The sequence below is a fragment of the Protopterus annectens genome, chromosome 15.part0, assembly GCF_019279795.1.
Source record: "Protopterus annectens isolate FY-2018-M chromosome 15.part0, PAN1.0, whole genome shotgun sequence".
NCBI lineage: Eukaryota > Metazoa > Chordata > Ceratodontiformes > Protopteridae > Protopterus > Protopterus annectens.
In genome coordinates this window covers 321,351,313-321,375,957 of record NC_056749.1, presented here as the reverse complement: position 1 = coordinate 321,375,957, position 24,645 = coordinate 321,351,313, and the positions used below count along the sequence as shown (strand labels likewise).

The 24,645-nt window shown below is 37.3% G+C and overlaps 1 protein-coding gene across 1 annotated transcript in view; it reads right to left on the bottom strand.

The window, feature by feature from the left end:
• Positions 1 to 16,854, bottom strand: part of TSC22D3 (TSC22 domain family member 3) — a 946,203-nt gene extending 929,349 nt beyond the window's left edge. Inside the window, exon 1 of the mRNA XM_044057086.1 lies at positions 15,875 to 16,854. Within this exon, the coding sequence (XP_043913021.1) occupies positions 15,875 to 16,194 (320 nt within the window). The 5' untranslated portion in view covers positions 16,195 to 16,854. The remainder of the gene's footprint in view (positions 1 to 15,874) is intronic.
• Between the last annotated feature and the right edge of the window lie 7,791 nt (positions 16,855 to 24,645).

Here is a 24,645-nt window from a genome sequence, read left to right as displayed (position 1 = left end):
GAAGGCCAGTGAGGTGCTCTGCTTAACATGTATGGGAAGTCTATTCTATAGCATGGGCAGTCTCTGGGTTATAAACCTGTCCCTCCAGCATGTTCTGTTGATTGTGGTAATGAGGTTGAGGTCTGTGGAGTGTGTGGTGCAGAGGGATTGGGATTTCTTTAGATGTCACATTTCTAACAGAGCTGGGTCAGACATGGCTTTGTAAGTCAAGTAGAGATCGCCTCTAAGAAGGCGATATGAGACAGAGATTAGTTGGAGTTTTTTTGAGTCTGTCCATATAGGACAAATGTTTAAGGCCTAGGATCCTCTTTGTGAGGTACTTTTATGGCCTCTCCAGTTGTTGCAGGTGTTTAGTGAGGTACTTGCCAAATGGAGCATTGTACTCAATGGTTGACCTAATGAGGGAAGAGTCGAGGGAGACAATGACCTCTTTCTTCCTGGATGCATAACCTTTAGTAATGAGATGTGCTACATAGAAGGACTTTCTGACCACACTGGCAATGTGGTAGTCAAAAGAGAGGTTGCTGTCAACCCATGTTCCCAGATCTCTAATAACGCCTTCTGTGTTCAGTGGACTACCATCAATGTGGTAATTCATAGGAACTGGGTTTTTCCCAAAGGGGATGATGACACATTTTCTAGCATTGAGCTTAAGGCCATGGTTGTGACACCAGTCATTGGTCTCAGTGAGGCCTTTCTGTAGGATGTCAACATCACTTGGGGAGTTAATAATAGCTCCCAACTTGCAATCATCTGCGAACTTTGTCAGCCAGAGTCCCTTCATGTTGACCTGGACTTCAGAGAAGTAGATACCAAACAGGAGAGGACCCAGGACCAAACCCTGTGGGACTCCACTCGTGACTGGTCAGCAGTCTGACTTGGATTCAGCTACTTTCACACTGTGGGTTCTACCTTTTAGCGAGTTTGCAACCTACCTAGTGATATAGGGGTCCATGCCTAGCTTACAGAGTTTTTCTATGATTCCTGAGTGGGGAATGGTATCAAAGGTCTTGACCAGATCAAGATAGGCTGAATGAACCACCTTACCTTCATCCACAGCTCTGGTGACTGGCTCAAAGAAGATGACCAAGTTGAGCAGGCATGATCTACCCTTCACAAAACCAAACTGTGTGGGATCCAGAGTTTGGAGATTCCCTATATCTTTGTTTATTAAGTCCATGATGATGCGTTCCATAGATTTGCATAACAGACTCATCAGGCTAATGGGGTGATAGTTCACAGGGTCTGTAGTCACTGATCCTTTGTGGAAAGGGATGACTAGCAGTGCGCCATTCGGTAGGGGCAAAGCCTGAGATGAGGCTGAGATTGAACAGGGCACACAGGTGAGGTGCTAGTTCACTCTGTAGTTCATGTAGAACACAGCCAGGGATATTGTCAGGTCCCATAGAAGCTGTATTCTTGGCCTTGGGCAGTGCTGTTTTAACCTGTGCGGCAGTAATACTGGGTGCCTGGCAATCTACTGGTATTGTGACTGGTCCTTTGGGGGGAGGGGTAAAGTTGGCACTGAATCTGTTGGCCAGTATATTGGCAATATCTGTTGGCTCGGTATAGGAGGTATCATTGTGCAGTAGCTCTGAGCAAATCTGAGTATTGCCATGGAGATTCTTTACATAACTATAGAAGGCTTTGTGGTTGTCTTTACTATATGCTGCAATTCTGTTTTCATAGCTAGCTTTAGAGGATTTTATGAGGGATCTCCACTTTTTGTTGAGGCTGATAAGGGAGTTTTTCCAGTCTTGGGACTTCACCTTATTAAGCATTCAAAGAAAAAAGGTTTTAATGAGCATCAAAAAGTAAGGGTCCACAAAGCAATGGGGTGTGATAGGATTTATGATGTAATTTTTAGAAACTGCTCATACAACTTACTTTCTTCCTGGAGCTAGAAGATAGGATTCCCCTTGATGAGAATGAAGTAAGGTTCTTGAAGACTGTAACTGAACAAGTGTGATTCCCTTCACATTACTTGAAAAAAGGCAGAGCCTGGTAGGTAGTTATTATACAGTTTGACCACAGTTGTGTAGAAAATTAAGGACAGTTCAAGGCAACAAGGATTTCCTACAAGAAGACCATTTCAAAATATTGGAATAGGGTTAGTTATTTTACAAAATAGACAGGATACTAGATCGAGCAGAGGCTTTTGGTTTGGCCTGCTTAGACTTTTGCAAGACATTTAACCAGTACTGCAAAAAGGGTTAGTGATAAAATGTAAGTTATGTAACAGGCTCCAGGATACTAGCTTGGGTTGAACATTAGAACAGAAAAATATTGCAAAGAGGCACAAAAAAATGGTGACCATTCCTTTACAAGTATTTTTTTCTTTTTTCTGTGTTTTTTGTCTTTCAAACCTACCAACTATTAGCCATTCAGTACTTATGTGGTCTGTTTGTTGCACCATGGGATAGAGACAGTTGTGGGTGGCCATCATCCAAGCAGCTATTAATGGTATTTGCATCACCTAATATTTTCACCCCACAGCGGTCTTGATGAGTGAATTCTTGAAAAACCTGCTCTATGCTACTCTGTACAACCTTAATCCTTGCTCAAGCACTATCAAACTGCTTGGTAGGTGCAAGCCTAAGCATGTTGTATTACATTTTGCTGTGACTCTTGGACCACTGACATATGCCAGTAGTGAAGAGGACTAAGGTGCTTCTCTCCCCCAGGATGGACGGATGAGTAGAGAATGGCTGCTCATTCCTACCCACCACCATCTGGCTCCTTTACTATGCAAGTGGTAGTTTGATCCAAGATTGCCAGTATCCTGTCAGGGTTTTATCCATCTCCATAACTGAGTCAAAAAGCAGCATTTCTGAAGGTCTGAAAGTAAAATTTTGCCATTTGGCTAAAATCACAACATTAAGCAATAAGGATGATACACACACTGATTCAGAAGAATGTGAATATATCGGGCATAGCTCGTGAAAGGCCTAAACATGGCAAATTGAATTCATTGCCCAGAATATGAGAATTAAAATAAAATAATAAAAAGAGTAATGCACAGCTAAGGAAGAAACAGCATTACAAATAAAGAAAGGAAAGGTGCTATGTTAATCTCATCAGGTTATCCACAGGTTAGCAAGTAAAGCTTGGGGGATCAAGATGGACTTGCTATTAGTTTTATTTAATTTTTGAATGCTCTCTCTGACTCAGTAGTCATTTCCTACATTCTGAGTCACAGTCAGGGATTTAATTTTCTATTCCACATAGTTAGTGCTAAATCCATGTTTTTGCAATTCTATGCCTCTACATGGGGGTATGCTTCCATATCCTGATCTCTAAATATAGTACATTACCCCAGAGTTCAAACAAATATGAAAGAAGGGAAAAGTAATAGACAAAACTCACTTTTTCCCTTTTCTCTAAATTTCCCAGCCTTAGATATAGTAAAATAACATGTATCACATTGAAGTGATTTTGTTTACTGAGACACGATACTTCAAACGTCATAAAAATTATTCATGTATCATAGTGTTCCCATTGTTCACTGATGTGTTAATTCACTCTTCCCCAGCGTGTTGTGTGTGAAATTGACAGAATGTATGTGAGGTGGAAGCCAGTGAGACAAAAGTCAAGAAGTAGGGTTAGCACCCTGTGAAGGCAGAGGAGTTTTTCATACACCCTCTTTCTATTGACTACTAAACATAGTCCAGTATCCACTATGCCAAGTTTGGGTGAGTGCAGCCTTCTGCACACATGTGAACACACATACATACATACATACATACATACATAGTGTGCTTAAATTAAATTACTTTATATTTGTTTGATGGTGGAAGGAGATAATGTACCAGTGTAGTTTGCACCTTTAACACTCTACCTTCCCTTTATCGCTACCTTCCCCCTTACCCTTTTTCCTCCCAATTATGCTCTCTTGAATTTCTGTTGTGAATTCCACCTCCATCACCCTTCTAGTAAGCTAATTCATAGGGCACCACTTTCTCTGTGAAAGAAAATACTTTTGGAATTCTACAATCTGGTGAAGTTCACTTTGACAGGCTTGTGCCCAAAGTCCCTCTGCAGATGGAGTTAGACTTCCCTCTTCTCAAACAACACTTGTGTACAGGACTGAACCAACTTCCTCCCTCCTGGGTGAGAGAGTGGGCATTCATTTCTCACCCCCATCACTGCTTAGCTGCCTCCAGCAGATCATCCTTCTCCTTGCCATAACTAAGTCATCCAGAGCACATTCAGAAGTAAAACATGTATCCTGGAGTGCAAAAAACAGTATCAGCAGGAAAAACATGTGTCCTGCAGTGCCAGAAACAGTCACATCAGGAAAGATGATTTGTATTATGATTAAGAAAAAGTATCACCTCTCGAAATTAAGATTTTACGTGTGTGTGTGGGGGGGGGGAGTGGGTGGGTGTGTGTGTGTGTATATAGATATATTTCTCTCTCTCTCTCTCTCTATGTATAAATATATATATATATATATATATATATATATATATATATATATATATACACACACACATATATAGCTAGATAGATATAGATATATGGGTTGTAGACAACTCACTGAAAGACCATTTCACAAAAAAGAACAAAAGAACTTAGGAAAATTTACTGAAAGACAATTTAATTAAATTCAAAATAAATAAAACATGATACAATCGAAAACACTCAAGATAGTTGTATTCAAAAGTACTTTTGCACAGGGGGCACCTTTCCCATGTGTGTGGTTTCATCCCCTTACTTAAATATATTCTGTCCACAGTCACACAGCTGTGTAATAAAGTGAAAATACTATACACAGAAAATCACTGACAGTGCATACACACATATATATATATATATATATATATATATATATATATAAAAATAATTTTTTTCTTTAGGGAAGTTTGTAAGTCAGTGAGAACTGAGGCTTGATAAAGTAGAAATGGTAGGAGCAGAGTGCCAGCACGGGTAGCTCTAGTAGCTGTATTTAGGAAGTGATTTTTCCTATAAAGCATTCCTAGCTTTTGGTGGTATATATGTATATATATATATATATATATATATATATATATATATATATATATATATATATATGTGTGTGTGTGTGTGTGTGTGTGTAGGTCTAGGGGTCTAGGACTATTCACTGAAAGCACTTTTTACTGAAACACATTTGACTGTGCACAATTCACTGAAAACACAATTCAGAGAAACACATTTCACTGAAAGTTATATATGGCCTTTTCCCCCCTATTGTGCAACCCTGGAATTAGTATATATAGTAAGGGGTGGTGTGTGGGGCACCACCCCCCAATATAGGGGGTGTGTGGGGGGCATAGCCCCTCACCTATTTTAAATATTTTGAACTATATACATGGATACTTGCAATTCCAATAAATTACTCTTTTCTGAACTTAATATATATCCAAAATATGTGGGGGGCTACCCCACACACCCCCTTACTATATATACTGTGGTGAGTGTGGCGCTCATAAGGGGACCAAATGCTTCCTTTCAGTGTGGTATTTTTTCTGATTTGAACATTCGCTCTTTTCATGTCTACGAAAAAAGTTTCAGCGAAGTGTGGCTCGATTATATAACATAGACCCATATAAAAATACATAAACCACATCAGTAGTGATTATGCACAGGTCAGCTCAAGCACCAGCTAAAGCTTCTTATTTCACATATAAATATTTTTGCTTCTTTATTGCAGAACTTCATCTAGCTATACCACATGCAATAACATAGACTTTCAGACACATTGTCTTTCAGTGAAACTGAATTTTGACTATTTAAAGAAATCCCAATCCCTCCAAGCTACACGCTCTAGGGACCTAAACCTTGTCACCACAATAAACAGGACATGCTAGAGGGATAGATTCCTGTCCCAGAGACTTCCTATACTCTGGAACAAGCTACCCATCTATGTCAAGCAAAGTTCTTCATTAGCACTCTTCAAGAAAAATCTTGATGAGTGGATGGGAAATAGGAAATACACCCCGGGGATCACTTCTGTGTCTCTGCTGGACAGTGGCACAGGAAAATAACTTTTTTGGGTGGCGTAAGCTATGGAACCTTGCTGGCTAGTCTTGCGTAGGCCCTTGGGCTGATAGCCTAGTACCTACCTATGAACCTATGAACTATGAACTAAATGATTCATCATTAAGTGAATTTGTCATTAGATAACATTGTATATAACCATGCATATATATTATATACATATCATGCATGTCTGTATCTCTCTCTCTCTCTTATATATATATATATATATATATATATATATATATATATATATAAAACAAGTGGAAAAATATCGTAGAAACAAAACCACTAATCCAATAAAACGATCGTGTCAGCACACAGGTTGCAAATCCATAAAACATTTATTGTATAAATTCCACAAGCGCTTTCAGCCTAACTCAATTGTAGGGCTTTTTCAAGTGTAAAAATGGTGTAACTGTTCAATCAGCCATCTTTAAATAACTTAATTTTAAAAAAAGGCGCCAAAACCAGTCTGACCTAAATTTAAAGTAACCACGCACATTTTTACAACTGTCAAGTTTAAAAACACAAATAAATTCACTTTGTTTACCAAACATTAATAAACTTGATAAAACTTTAAATCAAAGTAGTATAAAATAACACAAAATAACAGTTCTATCTAAAAAAGAAGAAGAAAAGGATGTCAAAATTTAAAATACTTTAAATTTATGTTAAACAATACAATCAAAATGTTACTTTAATAATTGTTTCAGTGGTTGTTTTAAGTAATTATTTTGATAAATCTTCTGCTTTTTTAATCAAATAAGGCTTAATAGAAATATGCTCATTTAGTCCCAGGGGGGTGGGTGGCATTCAGTCTAATTTGCCAATAGGTCTCCCTACAGCATAGCCAATTTTCCCAATCTCCCCCTTTAGGGTCAATAGGTACTTGTTCAAGAATCCCAAAATGAAAGCCAGTGTGTTTAGGCTCCATTTGTAAATGTTTACTTAATGCATTATTAATATTCCCTTTTTTTATGTTATATAAATGTTCATAAATTTGTTTGTTCAACGCTCTCTCTGACTTCCCTATGTAGAAACTAGGACAGTCTCTACACAGGGCTAAGTACACAATACCCTTGGTATGACAGTTACCCTTCTTTAAGTAAATCCTACTGTTGCCATAATTTTTTAAGATGATGGGTACTTCATCCAAAATGTATCTACAATACCCACACCTACTAGTTCCCTTGTCCAAAGTACTTGTACATCTATAATTGTTACTTTCAAACACCCTTTTCAGATTTGTTCCTGTTTTATAAACAAAGTTAGGATGATCACCTACTCTGTGTACTAAGTCCTTATTGTGCTTTAACATCTTCCAATTTCTCTGAATGAGGTCCTTAACTTCCCTTGTAATGTTACTGTGTTGAAGAACCATAGCTCTTTTAAAAGCTTGTTCACTATCCACTTCATGACCTTTTACAGTTTCCAATGGTTTCCCCAAAATAGGAGAATATCTAGTTGCAAGACCATTTATAATTTCTTCCGACACTTCCTTTATTAACCTATCAGGGTAACCCCTTGAACTAAACAAATCAGAAATAAAATCAATTTCCACTAAAAAGTCATTCCACTCTAATGTCATCCTGGCCACTCTGACCATTTGGCCCTTGACTATACTCCTTTTTTGTTTCCAGGGGTGGTCACTGTTGTAGGGGAGGTAGGAATTACTGAAAGTATTTTTCGTATAAATTCTTGATTTCAGTCCCCCATTAGTTTTATCTAACCTCACATCTAAATAATCAATTCCACCCTGGTCAAAATTAAATGTAAATTTTAAGAATCCAGTGGTGGAATTTAAAAACTCAACAAACTCCACAATAGTGTTCGCTGGTCCTTCCCAAATAATAAATAAATCATCCAAGAAGCGTCAGTATAATTTGATGTTATTGTTGTAAAAATCTGAAAGAAACAAATGCTGCAACTCCCATTGTAAAAGGACAAGGTTGGCATAGATGGGGGCACAAGCTGCCCCCATAGCTACGCCTCTAACCTGCTTGAAAGTTTCCCGATCAAAATACACAAAATTGTTTTCCAACACAATTCGCATTAGTTCTATCAACAGGTCAATATCAAAGCTCAAAGTAGACTTACTGTCCTTCAAAAGTAGCCAAAAGTAATCTAAACCCTCATCAGTTGGAATACAGGTGAATAGGTCAACCACATCAATGGTTAAAAAGTACACCTCACCTTCATAAGACTGCAATGTCAATCCACGTAAAAAATCCCAAGAATCCTTCAACATATGTTCATACTGATCAGGGATGTGTTTAAGTGTATGGTCCAAAAAAGATGCAATAGCATATGTCTTAGACCCCTTCCCTGACACAATTGGCCTATATGGAGGGTCAGTTGTACTTTTATGGATCTTTGGAATTCTAAAGAAAGTCACTAGTCTTGGTTTCTTAATGGTCAACATAATACCAATCTTTTCATCCAATCTACCTTCCATGATGAATTCTTCTATGGCTAGATCTATTTTCCTGTAAAAGATGTTGATCTCATTCGTAGAAACTGGAATGTAGACATCAACGTCCTCCAGGATGTTCAAAATTTTACTAGAGTAATCAAAAGTGTTGACCAAAACCATACTGCCCCCCTTATCGGGTTTCATAATTCGAATGCCCCTGTCATTGAGTAAGTCCTTCAAGATGTATTTTTCCCTTGTGGTCAAATTAGCCTTAAACAAAAATGTTTTCTTAATTTTTTTATCTACACTCAGTTCGTATAAATCTGATGCACATGTCTCTTCAAACACCTGTAAAACCGGGTGGAGAGGAGGGTTGAATGTACTAGCCTTTGTAAAGCTAGCCTTTCTAATCGTATAAATCTGATGGATTCGAAGTGTGGTGGGTTGGTCCATTGTTCAAATCAAAGAATGGGGATGCAAATACAAGCCCTGTTGGGATTTAATCATGAGTTTGGGGTGAACGATGGACCAACCCACCACACTTCGGTTGACAGCTCATCATATGGTAAAAGATGTGTGTTGGAGTATGGACCATATATAGGTAAAGTAAAGAAAATCATGATAGAAAGCTGGAACATCATTTAAATTGATGAGGAATTAGTTAGAATATTAGGGACTGGACCACAGTTTGTGTTCAAGATGGGATTTAACATTAAGAACTACTTAGAGAGAAGCAATTGGAATACAATGTCCCATAACACTTGCACTAAAAATGTGGAAATTGCAATCAATGCAATACAATATTCCAGGAAAATAGTATAGTGTTAGAGAATGCAAACAGAACAAGAATTAGATTCAAACGGAAATTGCAACACCAAAATGATTATATATTTGGCAAAGTGCATGATATGCCCTGTTTTTTACATAGGAACTGAAAGGAAATTCAACAAGCGCATATATGCACATTTATATAGTATTAAAACCAAATATGAGAAAAATGCATTGTACAGACACATAAAGAAGTGTGGTGACAGACATTATTTCAATTTTGCTATAGTAGATAGTGTTCAAACAGACATCAAGGGGGTGATTTCAAGGGTTTGCTGTCTTATCAAGAATACTGGTGGCAAGTTCTGCTAGATTCCTGTACTTCACCAGGACTTAACGATGTTATTTCGATTAAACCCTTACTAGCTATGGATTGAAAGTATTATATTCCACTTACTAGTATTTCTGGTCCATGAGGGTATATTTTATAGATTTGTATGATGTTTTTCATTTTTCATTATATTATTTTAGTTTATATATAGGCTTTGTCTATGCACTCCTGAGTTGACTTTTTAACAAACAGTACTTAACATTTTAATTATGTGCTTTATACATGTATATAGGACACTCTATTATAGGACAATATGTATAGTAGGAGATAGAACGACAGGTTCTGACATTTTATTTATACTTTTTATCTGTTTATATATTTTTGCATGTTTACATATATATATATCTATATATATATATATATATATATATATATATATATATATATATATGCATCTCCATAACATCTATTTATATACACCTATTTATGTTTCTGTGATTATTTTATGGCAACTGGAGATATGATCTATGTGTTATTAGGCATTTGCGCCAGTTGTATTTTGACATATCATAGTAATATGTCTTTAAAGAAATTTATTTAAATGGCTTGGTTTTGGCGCCAAAAGTTTATTTAATTGTAGGGAGGTTCATTTACCAGCGTTCTGATGAAGCTTGCGGTGGAGCAAGTGAAAGCGCTTATCCATTGGATTATCTTTGTATTTGTTTAATAAAACTATCTGATTGCTGTAGCGGACTTTGCTGTGATTTTTGAAACTTTTTTCAACTGGACCTGCTTTTTAAGGGAGCGCATCTCAAGACACAGAGGTAGTTAACGTTCTTTACCTGTTTCTTGTTCAGTAGTTTTAAGAACATTAAATTGGTATTACATTAACTTCCTAAGAGCACTTAAAAACAATATTTAACTTTATAATACTTGTTTAATAAACATGCCAAAAGCATTCAACAATGGCAGTAATTGCAGTTATTTTTATTCACATTAAAATTTACTCCTTCCTGTAAATAAGTCCCAAAATTTCAATAAGCCTAGTGTAATTTCCACCTCACTGTTGCATGTAATAGATGAACCTCTGTTTGATTTTACAATAAACAGCAAGAGTTTGCATCCCCTTCTATGTCCTCAAAGCAAAACCAATAATGCGATGTAGGCAGGGGGTGGAGCAACAGCAGACTGCAAGATTTGTAACCAGTGATGACAATGCACTTGTTCGTTTTATATGTTTGATTATCCAAACTACCCTAGGTCCCAATTAATTTGGATAATCAACTTTTTACTGTGTGTGTGTGTGTGTGTGTGTGTGTGTGTGTGTGTATATATGTATATATGTATATATATATATATATATATATATATATATATATATATATATATATATATATACACACAAACACATGCACACATCTACAAGCATACACATATACACTAACATATAAAATATGGTGGACAAACATGCAAACTCCTGAACAATTTGGCTACAAAAAAGTTAGAAAGCAAGGCAGTGACTAGTTTATATCTGAAGTCATGTAAAAAGTAGAAAAGCTGAGCATGTATTTTCGGGTCTATATTACATAAACAAAAATCCAAAAATGTGAATGACCTAAAGTTCGAAAATGCAGGACCTTGAACATGGTACCAACTCTGAGATCGCACTACAGAGGGGAAAGGGCAAATATTCCAATCCTCACTGTACTGCAATCTCACAAAAAGCAGATTGAGATCCAGCATTTCCGACCATTAGGTCGTTCTGTATTTTATGCTTTCGGTATTCTAATAGGAACCCGTATTTTCTTGGTAAGGTATAGCAAAGGGCAAATATGATAAAAATGTTCATGTATTTTATGGGAATAAATATAAGTGGTTACAGTCTGTAAAAAAAAGGGTCTATGAGAACAGGATCATGCAGTCTGAAATTACAAGGTAGAAAATTTAGGAGAGCTACAAAGAGGTATAATTTCATAAAAAGGGTGGTATATGATGTGACTATCTTTCCTAAAATAATATGGTGACAAATAGTAACTGAATTCAGGAATGCATATGCGACACAAGACAATCTTTATGACGTGCAGATGAAAAATAAATAGCCTGTAATTTAAACAGGGTGTGCAGCTTTTTCAATTTGTAAAGGCACACACAGATAGGGCAGGCCGGACAGTTACAGTCTGAAATCAAAACGCATGCCTTAATCATCTGGTACTTCACATTTCTGCATTTAAGATTTCCTGAGGTCACTTGAAGCCCAGTATGTTTGAATGGTTTGCACAACTGTAAGCAGTGCTGATGCTCTCCCCAAGGCAGATTACATATGTGAATGACAGGACCCTACGGGTTGCTTTATTAGTGCCACAAAAAAAACTCAGATAACAGGAAACAATGCAATATTTTGACATGTGTTACAGGTACAGTGCTAGACACACATAACACTTGCAATTCAGTTTATGGTGAAAAATAACTTGTATGTCTCACTGTGCACTGAATCTAAGACACCAAAGTACCAGTTTTTACTCCACCATGGGAATATACCTTATTCAATCTGTTTGATTGAGTAGATTGCATTCAACCTGTGACCATTTTAACAGGAAGATCAGACTGAGCGCAGTAAACTTAATTATATACTGGAAAACTTTACTGCCATTTAGTATAGGGTGGGAAACTAATTTGTGAAGTTGGCTGTAGTCTAGAATAGTAATTGAGTACGAAGAAGGGACGTTTAATAAGTCCCAGACACATCCTTTATCTAAGGTATTATAGAAGCTTGTAGCCAAGAAAATCAAACTCCAATTATCTCAAACAGAGCATTTTCAGAAATATGTTGATACTGACCGCTATGATGAAAATCACAAATCCTGCTTTGGGATAAGAATGAATGTGCGAGCTCCATCATGCATTTTTATAACTTGTTTACATGCATTAAAAATATTGCTTTGTATGGAGTTTGTCTGTTAAAAAGTGAACAACATGAATGTGTCTGAAATGACTAAAGTTAAAAACTGATTGACCAAGGTGGCATACTGGCAGGATGATACACTGAAGTCCAGGGTTCAGTTCTCAGATACTCCCATACTCAAATTCAGAAGGTCTGATTTACAATATTCCTCTATCCCTGTTTGGTTGCAATCAAGTCAACATACGTAGATTACCACTGCACAGTTCATGGGGTTGGCAGCAAAATACATCAGGGAAGAGGGAAATTATTGTAGCTGACTGTGTTCTATGAGGATTTGTTCCATTTTGCTGCTAAATTAAAAGCACTGTCTGTCACCACTAAAACCATCATTAGTATTAGCTTAGAAAGAGCTGCAGTGTGGTATAACTGCAGTTATAGGACAGGAAACTTTTCAGAACCACGATTGCTGAGTGTATAATACCATCAACGATTACAGCTGTGCCTGTCACAAGTGACATACATAACTATGTGTAACTACAGAAAAAGTGTTACTGTCACATGCATTTGCATCAGGAGGAATTATTAATTTATAAATAAACTCGCATTAGTCAGAGGTAAGAGTCAGCTGAGGGCTCCTTGGATGCTGTTACTCTGACAAGCTGCAGAATTTAGCCATCCCTCTCTTCTCACACCACACTTTCCCCTTCACAGCTTAGTATTTGTTTTTTTAAATAGCCAGCAGATATGGAAAGAGAAGCAACAAGTAACACATTCCCTCATACAGGAAACAGAAAATACCTACTATGATAGATATAGAAATTACTGTTAATGTCTAATGAATATGTTAATTTTCACAGTTTAAAGATGCATTCATTTTAACACACAAGAAGAACTCGCAGCTGCTTCTGCCATCATAGTCTGATACTGAGTATTGCCAAGTGTTATCAGGATGCAATATGAAGTACTTACCACGTCTTTGTCTATACCTTAGTCATAGAAAGAGTATTTTGATGGAATCAGTATTTTGTATGTTTACATGCTAGGTCTATGGGAAGGAGTTATGAGGACTGCCTTTAAGTCCTTCCATACTATATATTGTTCTGAGTGTGCAATGCCAACATGTTCCTCCTGATCTTCCCCTCAAGAGCATAAAGAGCATTAAGTATATCAATAAATCTTCACAGCATGCTGTGAGCAGAGCATTATTCTCACTTTTTTTTCATATATCAGTTTCGTTGAGCTTCATAATTAGAATCAAAAACTTAGATTTCTAAGATAATCATACTAAAATGCCAGCAAAGGTACAGGGCTATTAAAGTTAACAATCAGTTACTTAGCTGTTTCCAATAGCACAGGCTTTTTTTTTGCAAGTATCACATGAATAATCAGAACAAGTGATATTAATGATATTCACGCTGCTTTGGAATCACTCAGATTCTCACATAAAATACTTATTAGTTTAATATGCTGCCTCCCCAGACGTCAGGACCTTAATGGCTGTGTACACTTTAGCAATTCACCTAAATTCAACATACCTCATTATCTTGTCTAAACAAAACAATGATTTTATGAAGTCTTAATTCCCTTGAGGCACTGCAGTGATATATGATCGAAAATTACACTGAGATGGTATAATTAAAACATATTACATAAAAAATGTCAAGTGAATGTGCTCTGTCTGCATGCCTAATAGTACTAGGTATTTAGTAACCACACCATGTAGCCAAGGCCAAACAGATGCACAGCTGTAACATCTTAATAAAATATTTTCACCCATAAAAAAAGAAAATGTTTCACTCTGAGTAGCAGCCTCCCTAAAACTACATACAGCAATCATCATTAAAGGCATCATTATGTATTTCGTATTGACCTAGAAGGCATTGCACTGATTCCCATTTGCTCTGGTAACTTTCTGCACACACCCAAATTAAATGACTAAAAAACATCAATCAATCCATCAATAAATAAATAAAAAAATTCATAAGTAAGTAAAACAAACCCTTTCCCCAAATAATCAAATTGATCACGCTTTTCATTCTTGAGTCATTGTACAATAATATGAAAGAATACATATCTTTAATTGTCACTGTCACTCCATAAACCTGTTTTTTATGACAAGTAAACTCTCTTCATTAATAACAGAAGATCAGATGGCAGCAAGTTCTAACCTTGCTCCATGCACTTGAAAAGAAAATAAAATCTTTGTATTTTAATTGTACTCCAGCATGATTCAGATGGAATTTAAAACTCAGGCCTCATTTTATTTTCATGTTGTCTTTTACATGTAGATTACAGGATTCTCTGCCACTTCTATAATCAGCAGAATACATGTATGCATTGCTACCTGACTGCTCTGTGTCATTTTCCAGGTCTCAGTATTTGCGCTATAAGACTCCTTTCAAAGATAACTAACTTTTTGTTCTGCTTTTCTTCTTTTTTTTAGATCACTTTTGGATAAATAAGTAAGCTCAGGTCATTATTTTTAGGTGTGCCCCATCAGCATCAGAAAGGTATGCTGACTTGAGCGATGCGGCACATACGTAAAGTCTGAAGATTGGAACTGCGATTTATGACATACAAAACCTGCTCTTTGTTAACCTCCGTAACGTGCCTTCAAATTCAAATTCAAACTGCTGTCTTTAAGCTTTTCTCCCAAATGTTTCTCCTTCAGCATTACTGCTGTGCATTTCCATAGCGAGATGTGAAACAAGCATTGTGCCAGACTTATTTGTATCCTTACCACCATCCTTATTGAAAAATCTTCATATAGAAAGCAGAGATTCATACTTAGAAATGTAACCTTGCTCACATTACATTTTTCTGTAGTCCTTTGCAATACCAGGACATATTTGACAATTGCTGCAAACTGGTGCAAGTTAAAAAAAAAAAACACTCCACCAGAGTTAATTGATAACCCCCCCCCCCCTTTCCATTCATCTGCTGTTTGCTTCTTTTCTCACATCTCAGGTGGAAGCCTTTTCATTTTTAATTGACTGAGCACATAAGGAAATGAACTGATCACAGGCCCTTAAACCAGGCTGCAGTGACAAGGAAGTGTAATGTTTGTTGAGAGTTTAGCTAATCAGCCTGCTTGCCTTTTTGGCGACAGGAAGAAGCTAAAGTAATTGGAAATACTCCATGCAGACATGCGGAAAATGTAAATTGCAGACAGACTGCAGTTGGAAGTCAGCAATAAACTATAGACCTATTGGCCAGAAACCTTAACCACTGAACCATGATGGAATTCAGTAACTGTGATGTCAGACCAGTCAGTAGAAGAGCATTTGGGACCATGTTCCATCCTCACCTTTTATCAAATGACAGTCATCAAACGTCATTTTGAGAATGTCACAGAAATACAAGACATAGAATTATTTTTATACTTTCAATTACTCTGAGAAACTTCATAGAGTGCTAGTAGTTGTTAATAATAACCTAAAACTGTCTGGTTACTCACCTGTGGAAAAGTAGAAGGATTGACAACAGTGTCTGATCAATGTTTCTGTTGCAGATACCCTCATTTAGAAGGAAGCAGGGATCTCGTACCACAGACTCCAAGGAATCCTGCCTCATTATGTTGTTTAGCTTGTCTGTGTTGAAGTTCTCAAACATCAGTTGATCCCGCAACTGCCGGAAGTTGGGCACAGTTGGACTGCCAAGGTTGTTATTGCCACTGCCACCACCACCACTGGTGTCATTTTCTACATTCTCATTTGCCAGATCCAGGCAACAGTTGCAGCGGTCAAGGCCTATTGGTGATCGGCATTCTTCTGACATGATTGGATATAGTCCACAAGTTCTGGAAAATAATGTCTTGTGATCTCTTATTTTTGGGAGATGAGGGTAAATGACACTTTGGAAATAAAAAAACACTGCAGATTTCTTCCAGTTGAATTGTTTTAGAGTTCTGTAGTTTCACAAACCTTGGAAAATATGGCAAAAATGTTGCTGACCAAAAGAATACAAAACGCCAAGAACACCTTGTGTGTGACAACTAGCATCCAGAGACTTTTTCTTGTATTTTATAAAATGAAACTGGCATTGCATTTCTCAGTAACATGTCAATGCTGACAACTTGCCTTTCCTCCTTATTTTCATTGCATTCAGAAATAGAAAAAATACACAGTGTAAGTAACCAGGGTAAAATCTGCAGCTGTAGAAGTAAACAGCATGAACTTCTTATCAGTTTCTCAGTTGTGTGAGTGTATATACACATAGACAGCTGTTTTTTTCCCCTTGTGGCTGCGTTTTTCTGTTGCTAAAGTCTCAGTAGGGACCATAGGGAGTCTTTTCTTTTCTTCTGTTCTCATTTCTGTTCCAGCATTTCCTATCTACTCCAGTGCTTTGTTGCTGCTGCTGTCAGCAAGGAAACGGCTAAGTAGCTGCTACCACAGCAGTTGCTTCTGTCTGTATTCTAAGCAGGTTACAGCTGAAAGACGATATGCTGAGAACTGCGTGACAGCTTAACAGTCTGCACGCAACACACACACACGCACATAAACACAGACACCTTACAGTAGGTGTGCCAAATTGCTTGTGGGAAAGAAATCAGCTGAGAAGTAAGAGGTTGTCTTTAATGAAGGGAGGGGTTAGACTTCTGTTTAGTTTATAGCTATGAGGTATTCAGTGATTCCTTATTAAATGTAACATATTTTGCATAATATGAAGGGAGGAAACCCCTCCTGAACTTGCTGAGCTGGTGCCTTCTGCTTCTCTTTCCGATTGGCTAAGGCCAGCCCTCATTGGCATAACACCAGGCTTCCCCTTGTTATCTGTCATTGGGAGGTTTCTGCTGTGCTCCTCCCAATTACACGTGTTATTGAAAACTACATGCAGAATCATGACAGTACCCAACTTAGATTCAAGGCAGAGTCTTAAAGATACAGAACTGGTCGTCATTTAGGAATATCATCTAATGCATTTCTATAAGCTGCATACATATCAACGTTATATATTCCCTCCCAAAGAAGGCATCAAACCATGACTCAAGGCACAAACAGGATGCATTTGTATTTGTTCTATATCTATCACGTATGCATGTGCAGGCCCCCACATGGTGTATAGAACGGGCTTTGTGTCGTGCAACATTTTAGCCACAAAGTAAGTAGTATTAACACAAAAATTTGTAATTGTTTTTTTTTTTTTTCATTTACAGAAACAATTTAGCTTTGGTACTGCTTCTCATAACTGAGATAATACAATATATTTTATATTTATCAATAGAATGAATTCAAGGTTAACTGTATATCTCAGCAAAGAAAATTTCTGCAAGAGGTGAGATGTCAGAGTACATTCTGAGCATTGAAAGTACTAACCACTGGGACTTGGATTACACATTGTATTGCTAACTTCTAGGTTTGAAAAATAAAGTACATCTTCAGAACTTTTTAAATTGATTTAATAGCTAAGTCTGGTAATGTCATATGTGGTCTGGGGAAGTTAATAGTCATCATCTTATAGTCATAACTCTCAACCTTTTAGCATAAGAAAGCTGGATGAAGTCTGACATAATGTGGGAACAAAGGCCCAAAAATAGGGATAGATTTTAAATATTGCTCTTATTTAGAAAGTTGATAGAATGACAGGATTTGTCTTAGCATGCATTTTTCTGAAGAATATGAAGTCTGAAACTCAAATGTATATCATTATTAAGTGACTTCAATCCAAAGATCAATCCAGTGATTTGTGAGAAAACCACAGATTTTATGAGAAACAGACAAAAAATATGATGCAAAACTCTGGCCATTCTGTGAAAATCTGGACATTTGAGAGGTATGTAGATGGCTGCGAAATAAAATGCATTTCAAAGCACATTAATTTTAATGTTAGTCTCTCTCTGTATATGTGTGTATATATATATATATATATATATATATATATATATATATATATATATATATATATATATATATATATATATATATATATATGTATATATATATATATATATATATATATATATATATATATATATATACATATACATATACACACACACACAAATATAGATAGATTGAAGCAAATCATAAAAGTATCAGTAAAATAATTAGTCACTGGACCTAGTTTTCCAGTCTGAACTTCATTTTTATCATTAAAGTGCTTATAAGTAGCTCATGTGCCTTATAGGGACAAAGACCTAACTATGGTCCAGGTGACTAAAGTTTGTTTAGTGGCTCAGGCACCTGTCAAAGCTGGCAGGGGATGATGGGTGTGAGCAGCCATTGTTGACTTACCAGTCCAGGTGGAAGGGTGGTGACTCAACATTCACCAGTTGGATGACACCCGGAGAGAGTACTAAGTGATACACCCATGGCACATGAACCTGGGTGTGTACACTTCTCACATGCATTAGCATGCAGCTGAGACAGCATGCAGAGTCATGGCCCCCTGCTGCAGGCAGCAGTAGCTGAGCTCAGAGACCTACTATGATGGGGTGCTCCACTGGGATTGGGATCATCCTCCCCCACTAGATCTAGAAGCTTGATTTCTCAGTACCACATTACTCCAGCCACAGAGGAAATGAATGGATTAATGGTGCTCCATGGCAGAAACAAATAGGTCATATGACTCTCACCCAGCACAGGGACACCTGGCTTTCACCCCTTTATGGAATGAATGGGCCAAATGAGTAAAGTTAATGGAACCATTAGGTAATTGTAGTGTTGGATAAAAAAAATGCTTCCTTATAAATTCAGGGGAAGACATGAAATAACTCAGAGCATTTTTTTTTCTAAAGCAAATCTAACTCTCAAAAAGAAATGTCTAAATTTTTAAAGACCCTATACAAGTCCAGACTGGACCAATGATTCAGCTCATACAGTCTCTGCAGGTTTTTTTTTTTTTTTTTTTGGCAGTAAACCCCTGAAGCTGACCAGTGAAAACAGCATATACAGCTTTATACTTTATTCCACAGTTTGGGTAAATTCACATAGGGAAAGACAATCCCAAAAGTCAGCGCATTTGAAACTTCTCCTTAATGCACCATGTGTTTGGTTTCTTTCACCTTCTTGATATAATTTCTTTCTTCATTGCACATATAGCTTTCACAGACTCCTACTTGCAAATTGCCTTTTTGGGGAATTAATAGCCCTTAAATATCCACAGATGCAATTGTTCTTAATTTAGTACTATGATGATCCTGCCTTTATTTTCCTGTGTGATGCATCTTTTGCCCAGATATGTCACATGACTCCACATCACTGCATTTTCCTGGTTCATCCCCTGACTCAGTAGCCCCTATGTTATTATTTATATATATATATGTATGGGTCTACTTGAAAACACTGACACTCAAAACACTGACGATGAGAACACAGAGACCAGACAATCGACAACTGAGATGACCGACAGTTTAAAAGCCCGACGCTGAGAACACCTACATGTTAAGGTAAGTGTGCGATAGTGAGAGACTTTAGGGTTAGGGGCGGGTTAAGTGAGTTAGGGTTAGGGTGCGGGTAAGGTAACTGTGCGATAGTGACAGACTTTAGGGTTGGGGCGGGTTAAGTGAGTTAGGGTTAAGGCACGGGTTAGGTGAGTGCGCGATAGTGATGGACCTTAGGGTTAGGGTTTGGGTTAAAGTTAGTGCACAGATAGTTGTGTATGTAAGGTTTAGTGTAGGTTTGTAAGTTTTCTGTTGTGCTTGTGCTGTGTGTGTGTTTTTCGGAAAAGGTATTTGTTTTGTTTTGTTGATTGTCGGGATTGTGGTTTGTCGGGCATGTGAAGTTTTGTGCTTTTAAACTGTCGGTCATCTCAGTTGTTGATCTTCTGGTCTCGGTGTTCTCGTCATCGGTGTTTTGCGTTTCAGTGTTTTAAAGTAGACCCATATATAAATATATATATATATATATATATATATATATATATATATATATATATATATATATATATTATAGAGAGAGAGTACTACACAATAGGAAAAACATGGAAGTTGACAATGCACTATGCATGCCTGAAGAAACAGTCTCGGCACATGCAAATACCACATTAAAAAAAAATAAATAAACACAAACTAAAACATTGCTTTCTGCGGGGTAGCAAGTCCCTCTGTACTGCTCAATGTAGGGAGCTGTGCTCCCTCCACATCCCCTGCTGATTATATATACTAACGTCAAGATTACACATTTCCCAGGAAAAGGGAATACTCTCTTTCCTGGGGATTGTCAGTCTGGCACAGCTGTCAATCAACTACCTAACTGACCATATGCAGTTGACTAGACAGCTGTTGACACTGCACACACTTGACATATTCACTGCCACCTATATGTATTTACTTACACACAGACACACACACACACACACACACACACACACACACAAGATTGTGTGTGCGCATGTATATGTATGAAAGTATGTGTGTGTATATATATATATATATATATATATATATATATATATATATATATACGTATATTTATATTTGAGATGTGAATCATCAAACACAATGTGTTGAATCTTGATACAGTGAAAGTCGAACATTATACAGTAACGTACCAGTAAAACATGACAACACATACCTCTGTATCTCCAAATAGTCTAAGCAGTCTATTGCGCAAATGTGAAACAAACTTTAAATCTCCTAAAGTGTGATCTCTGGATGAGCAAACAGAAATTAAAAAAAAATGCAAAAACATTTTTTACTGTTTGCAGTTCAAAACAATTCACAACAGTAGTCATAAGAGGAGGCAAACCAATCCACCATATTTTGATGTCTGGGACTGCATACAGCAACAACAAAGCACAAGTACAAAAATTAAAACATGACAAATAGATCACACTTGTTTTTATCCCCTGCACCTCCTATAACCCCACTACCATAAATATATTAACCATGGGATCACACAACAGGGAAAAAAGAGCAAACTTCTACTCCTCACTGTACTGCAGTCTCGTTGTATTTCAACACAACATTTTGATGAAACATGAATCACTGCTACAATAACACAAGTTCTGGAAAAAAGGCTTCCATATATAAATGTGTGTGTGTGTGTGTGTGTGTGTGTGTGTGTGTGTGTGTGTGTGTGTGTGTGTGTGTGTATATATATATATATATATATATATGTGTGTGTGTGTGTGTGTGTGTGTGTGTGTGTGTGTGTGTGTGTGTGTGTGTGTGTGTGTGTGTGTGTGTGTGAAAATTATGGTTTACCTTCTAATAGTCTTTTTCAGCAGAAATTAACCTCTGTTTGGCTGACACGTTTTGATGGTCAACAGTTGAGTAAGATCAGACAATCCCTGCAGTTGGGGAATAGACCCTTTACCAAGGGGATATTGTGATCTCAGAATTGGAATAAATGATTAACAAGCAGTGTGGAGGGTACGGAGGGGTTGCCCCCTGCAAAATATGCTGTTTTAAAATTTGCATGGTCAGATGTATAGGCTCAGTGTATGTGCAGCAGCATATTGATGCTTGTTTGTGTACTCCACTGTGTCGACGTCAGCAACATCGATGTTGCAGCCATTCAGTTTCTACTATATCCACAAATTATATGCATTATATATATTATATACATTTTACACATGTGCAATGTGGGATGTTTTGTTTGTGATTGATCTGTATTTCTGGTACCAATCGCAAAAACGCTTTTATTTCTACTACTTTTACATTCAGTAGGAATATAGCATATCTTATTCAGTAGTGCTGTCCAGAACACTGGCAGTTAATGGAGATGCTAAGAGTTTGATTCTCACAGTCATCATTTACCTTTGTGTGACTCTGGATAAGTCACTTAACCATACTGCCTTCCAGACTGAGTCTGAAAAATTAATTTGGATCAGTGCTCTACCCTGGTTAACAAATACAAATAAATAAGTAAACATATGTTCTGTTTTATTTACCAATTATAACACAAGCAGGAATTTTGCGCAAGGATTCACTTATACTTTTTTCACATTTTTGCTTCTGAGTATTTGTTTAGCAAGTGTTCATCATCTCTGAAAGAAATTGTTACTTATCCACAAAACAGTATTTCAGCTTTACAAGATGCTTTGCATTATCTTATCACAACAATAATGCCAAAGTATCTGTTCAGAAAAACATCCGTCACCATACTTGTCAACCTCTTAGCTTAAGAAATCTGGACAAAAGTCTGATGTAATGAGGGCGACAAAGGACCAAAAATAAGGACAGTTTTTAAATATTACTCTTATAAACTTAGGAAGCAGCTAGAATAAAAGGATTTGTGTTAGCATGCATTTTCTGAAGGATACAAAGTATGAAAGTCAAATGTATGTCACATTTAGTGACTTCAATCCATAGATCATCCCAATGATTTGCCAGAAAATAAGAGATTTTATGAGGAAAGGGCCATATATATGAGGTAAAAATCTGGACAGTCTGTGAAAATTCGTACAGTTAAGAGGTATGTCTGTCACTCTATGCTTCTCTGTAAGTGTGTTGACTTTCAAATTCCCCAAGTTTGTCCTAAAACATTACCTTCTTCTATCTCTAGCTGCTGTTTGCCATGATATTTGTCCCACAGCTACTGTGACAACATAGTAACTGGGTGGTAAGTAAGGTATATGGATGGTATTTATGGTTATTTGCACATGGGTGCAGTGTGTACTTGTGCAAGTCAAGGACACACACAAGTATAGGGTGAGTTGGAGTCTAATGTTGTGCATGTATGAAAGTCTCCAAAAGTAAAAAGAAAAGTCCTATGTGAGTCAATGTGTAATGACATGTAAATGACAGAAAGTATGCAAATGCTGCACTGATTGTGATTTAGAGTCAAAGAATGCTAAACGTGTGTGAGTTGTATAAAAGGGCAAGCCAGGCATTATTATTTCCACATCCATTATATTTGGTGAAATTGATAAGCTTAGCAATAAGCTTAGTGATTAACCACTTCAAGATACTCATTGCCATAGCAGTGCAACCTGCTTCCCCTCATGGTGCTCAGCTCTAATATCTTTGCATGGCCTGCCTATCCCTGTAGAGACCTATGTATTTATGGCTCTCACTATACTTGCCATGGAGGTCCTTTCTAAGACAGACTGGGAGCAATTTTGAGCATCTGTCAGGCTTCAGCGCCATGTTTACTGCAGCTGTTCCTTGAAGTGCTTCTATTTCACATGGATGAACATATCTATTTTTCACAGACAAATGAGACAATACTAACCATGTCTGATTTTTTTTCAAACTGGTTGATTCCGTGAGGCATTGGTGTGATAGATTGCATCCTTGTGGCAAATGGACCGCAAAGAGAAAGGTACTGTGACAAGAAAGGCTACCCTTCTGACATTTGCTAGGTAACATATGATACATGTGAGTGTATCACCAATTTCTTAGCCCATCTTCCTGGTATAGTCTATGTTCCCATGTCTGGCTCACAATTTCACTCTGTTGTCATTGTCTGAATAGACAGATACCACATGGACACTTAGTAAGTAAATGCAGCAGAAGTCACTAAACAACCCATAGATTATTGTGTAAAAGTAAAAAAGGTGTAATGCATAACCACCCCATTTATGTGCGCCCTATCCCACTTATGATTTTGAGGTGCTGCAGGTTACATACTTAAACCTCGGCTTTTGACACCAGTATGCAACCCAAATGAAGCTAAATAACAATGGTCCATCTCTACCCTGTCATAGACCTGTATAGTTATTGAGAAAGTGTTTGGCCTTATTAAAGTCAGTTTCCATTGCCTAAATGAGTTTGGGTGGGTGGGGAGGTATTCTGCAGTTTTTCTCAAGTACTGTATGCAGTATGTTCTCTTTGTGCTGGATATTCTACAATTTGATTCAGTGCTGGTCAGAGCCACTGGTCTAACAACCACCAATTACACTACCTGCCACCAGCTGTGCACCTCCCTCCCATGGAAAACTGGAACCAGCAGCAGTGAGCACAGCTAGCAGAAGTCATGGCACATCCTCAGAAAAGCATGTGCTTGGCACAGGGCAGTGTAGGTGAAATTGTGGCATCTAGTCCACAGCTATGGGCCTTGACAAGTGCAATGTGATAATGAAATGTTACAAAAGACAAAACTTAGTGCATGCAGTGGAAATTGTAAGGTACGCTGTCAGTGCATAGTCAACCCACATTGCGCATCAGACAGTCTCCTACACAACATACAGAAATATACATTTGACTGGGTCACAGCTGTCATTTGTACAGAGACACACAGTGCCAGACTCATCAACAGTGAGGGGTTTCTGAACTGTAGCTGCTGTTGTGGAACAAGGCATGTTTGACCACATATACTGTACATTCCCATGCATAAGTACCAT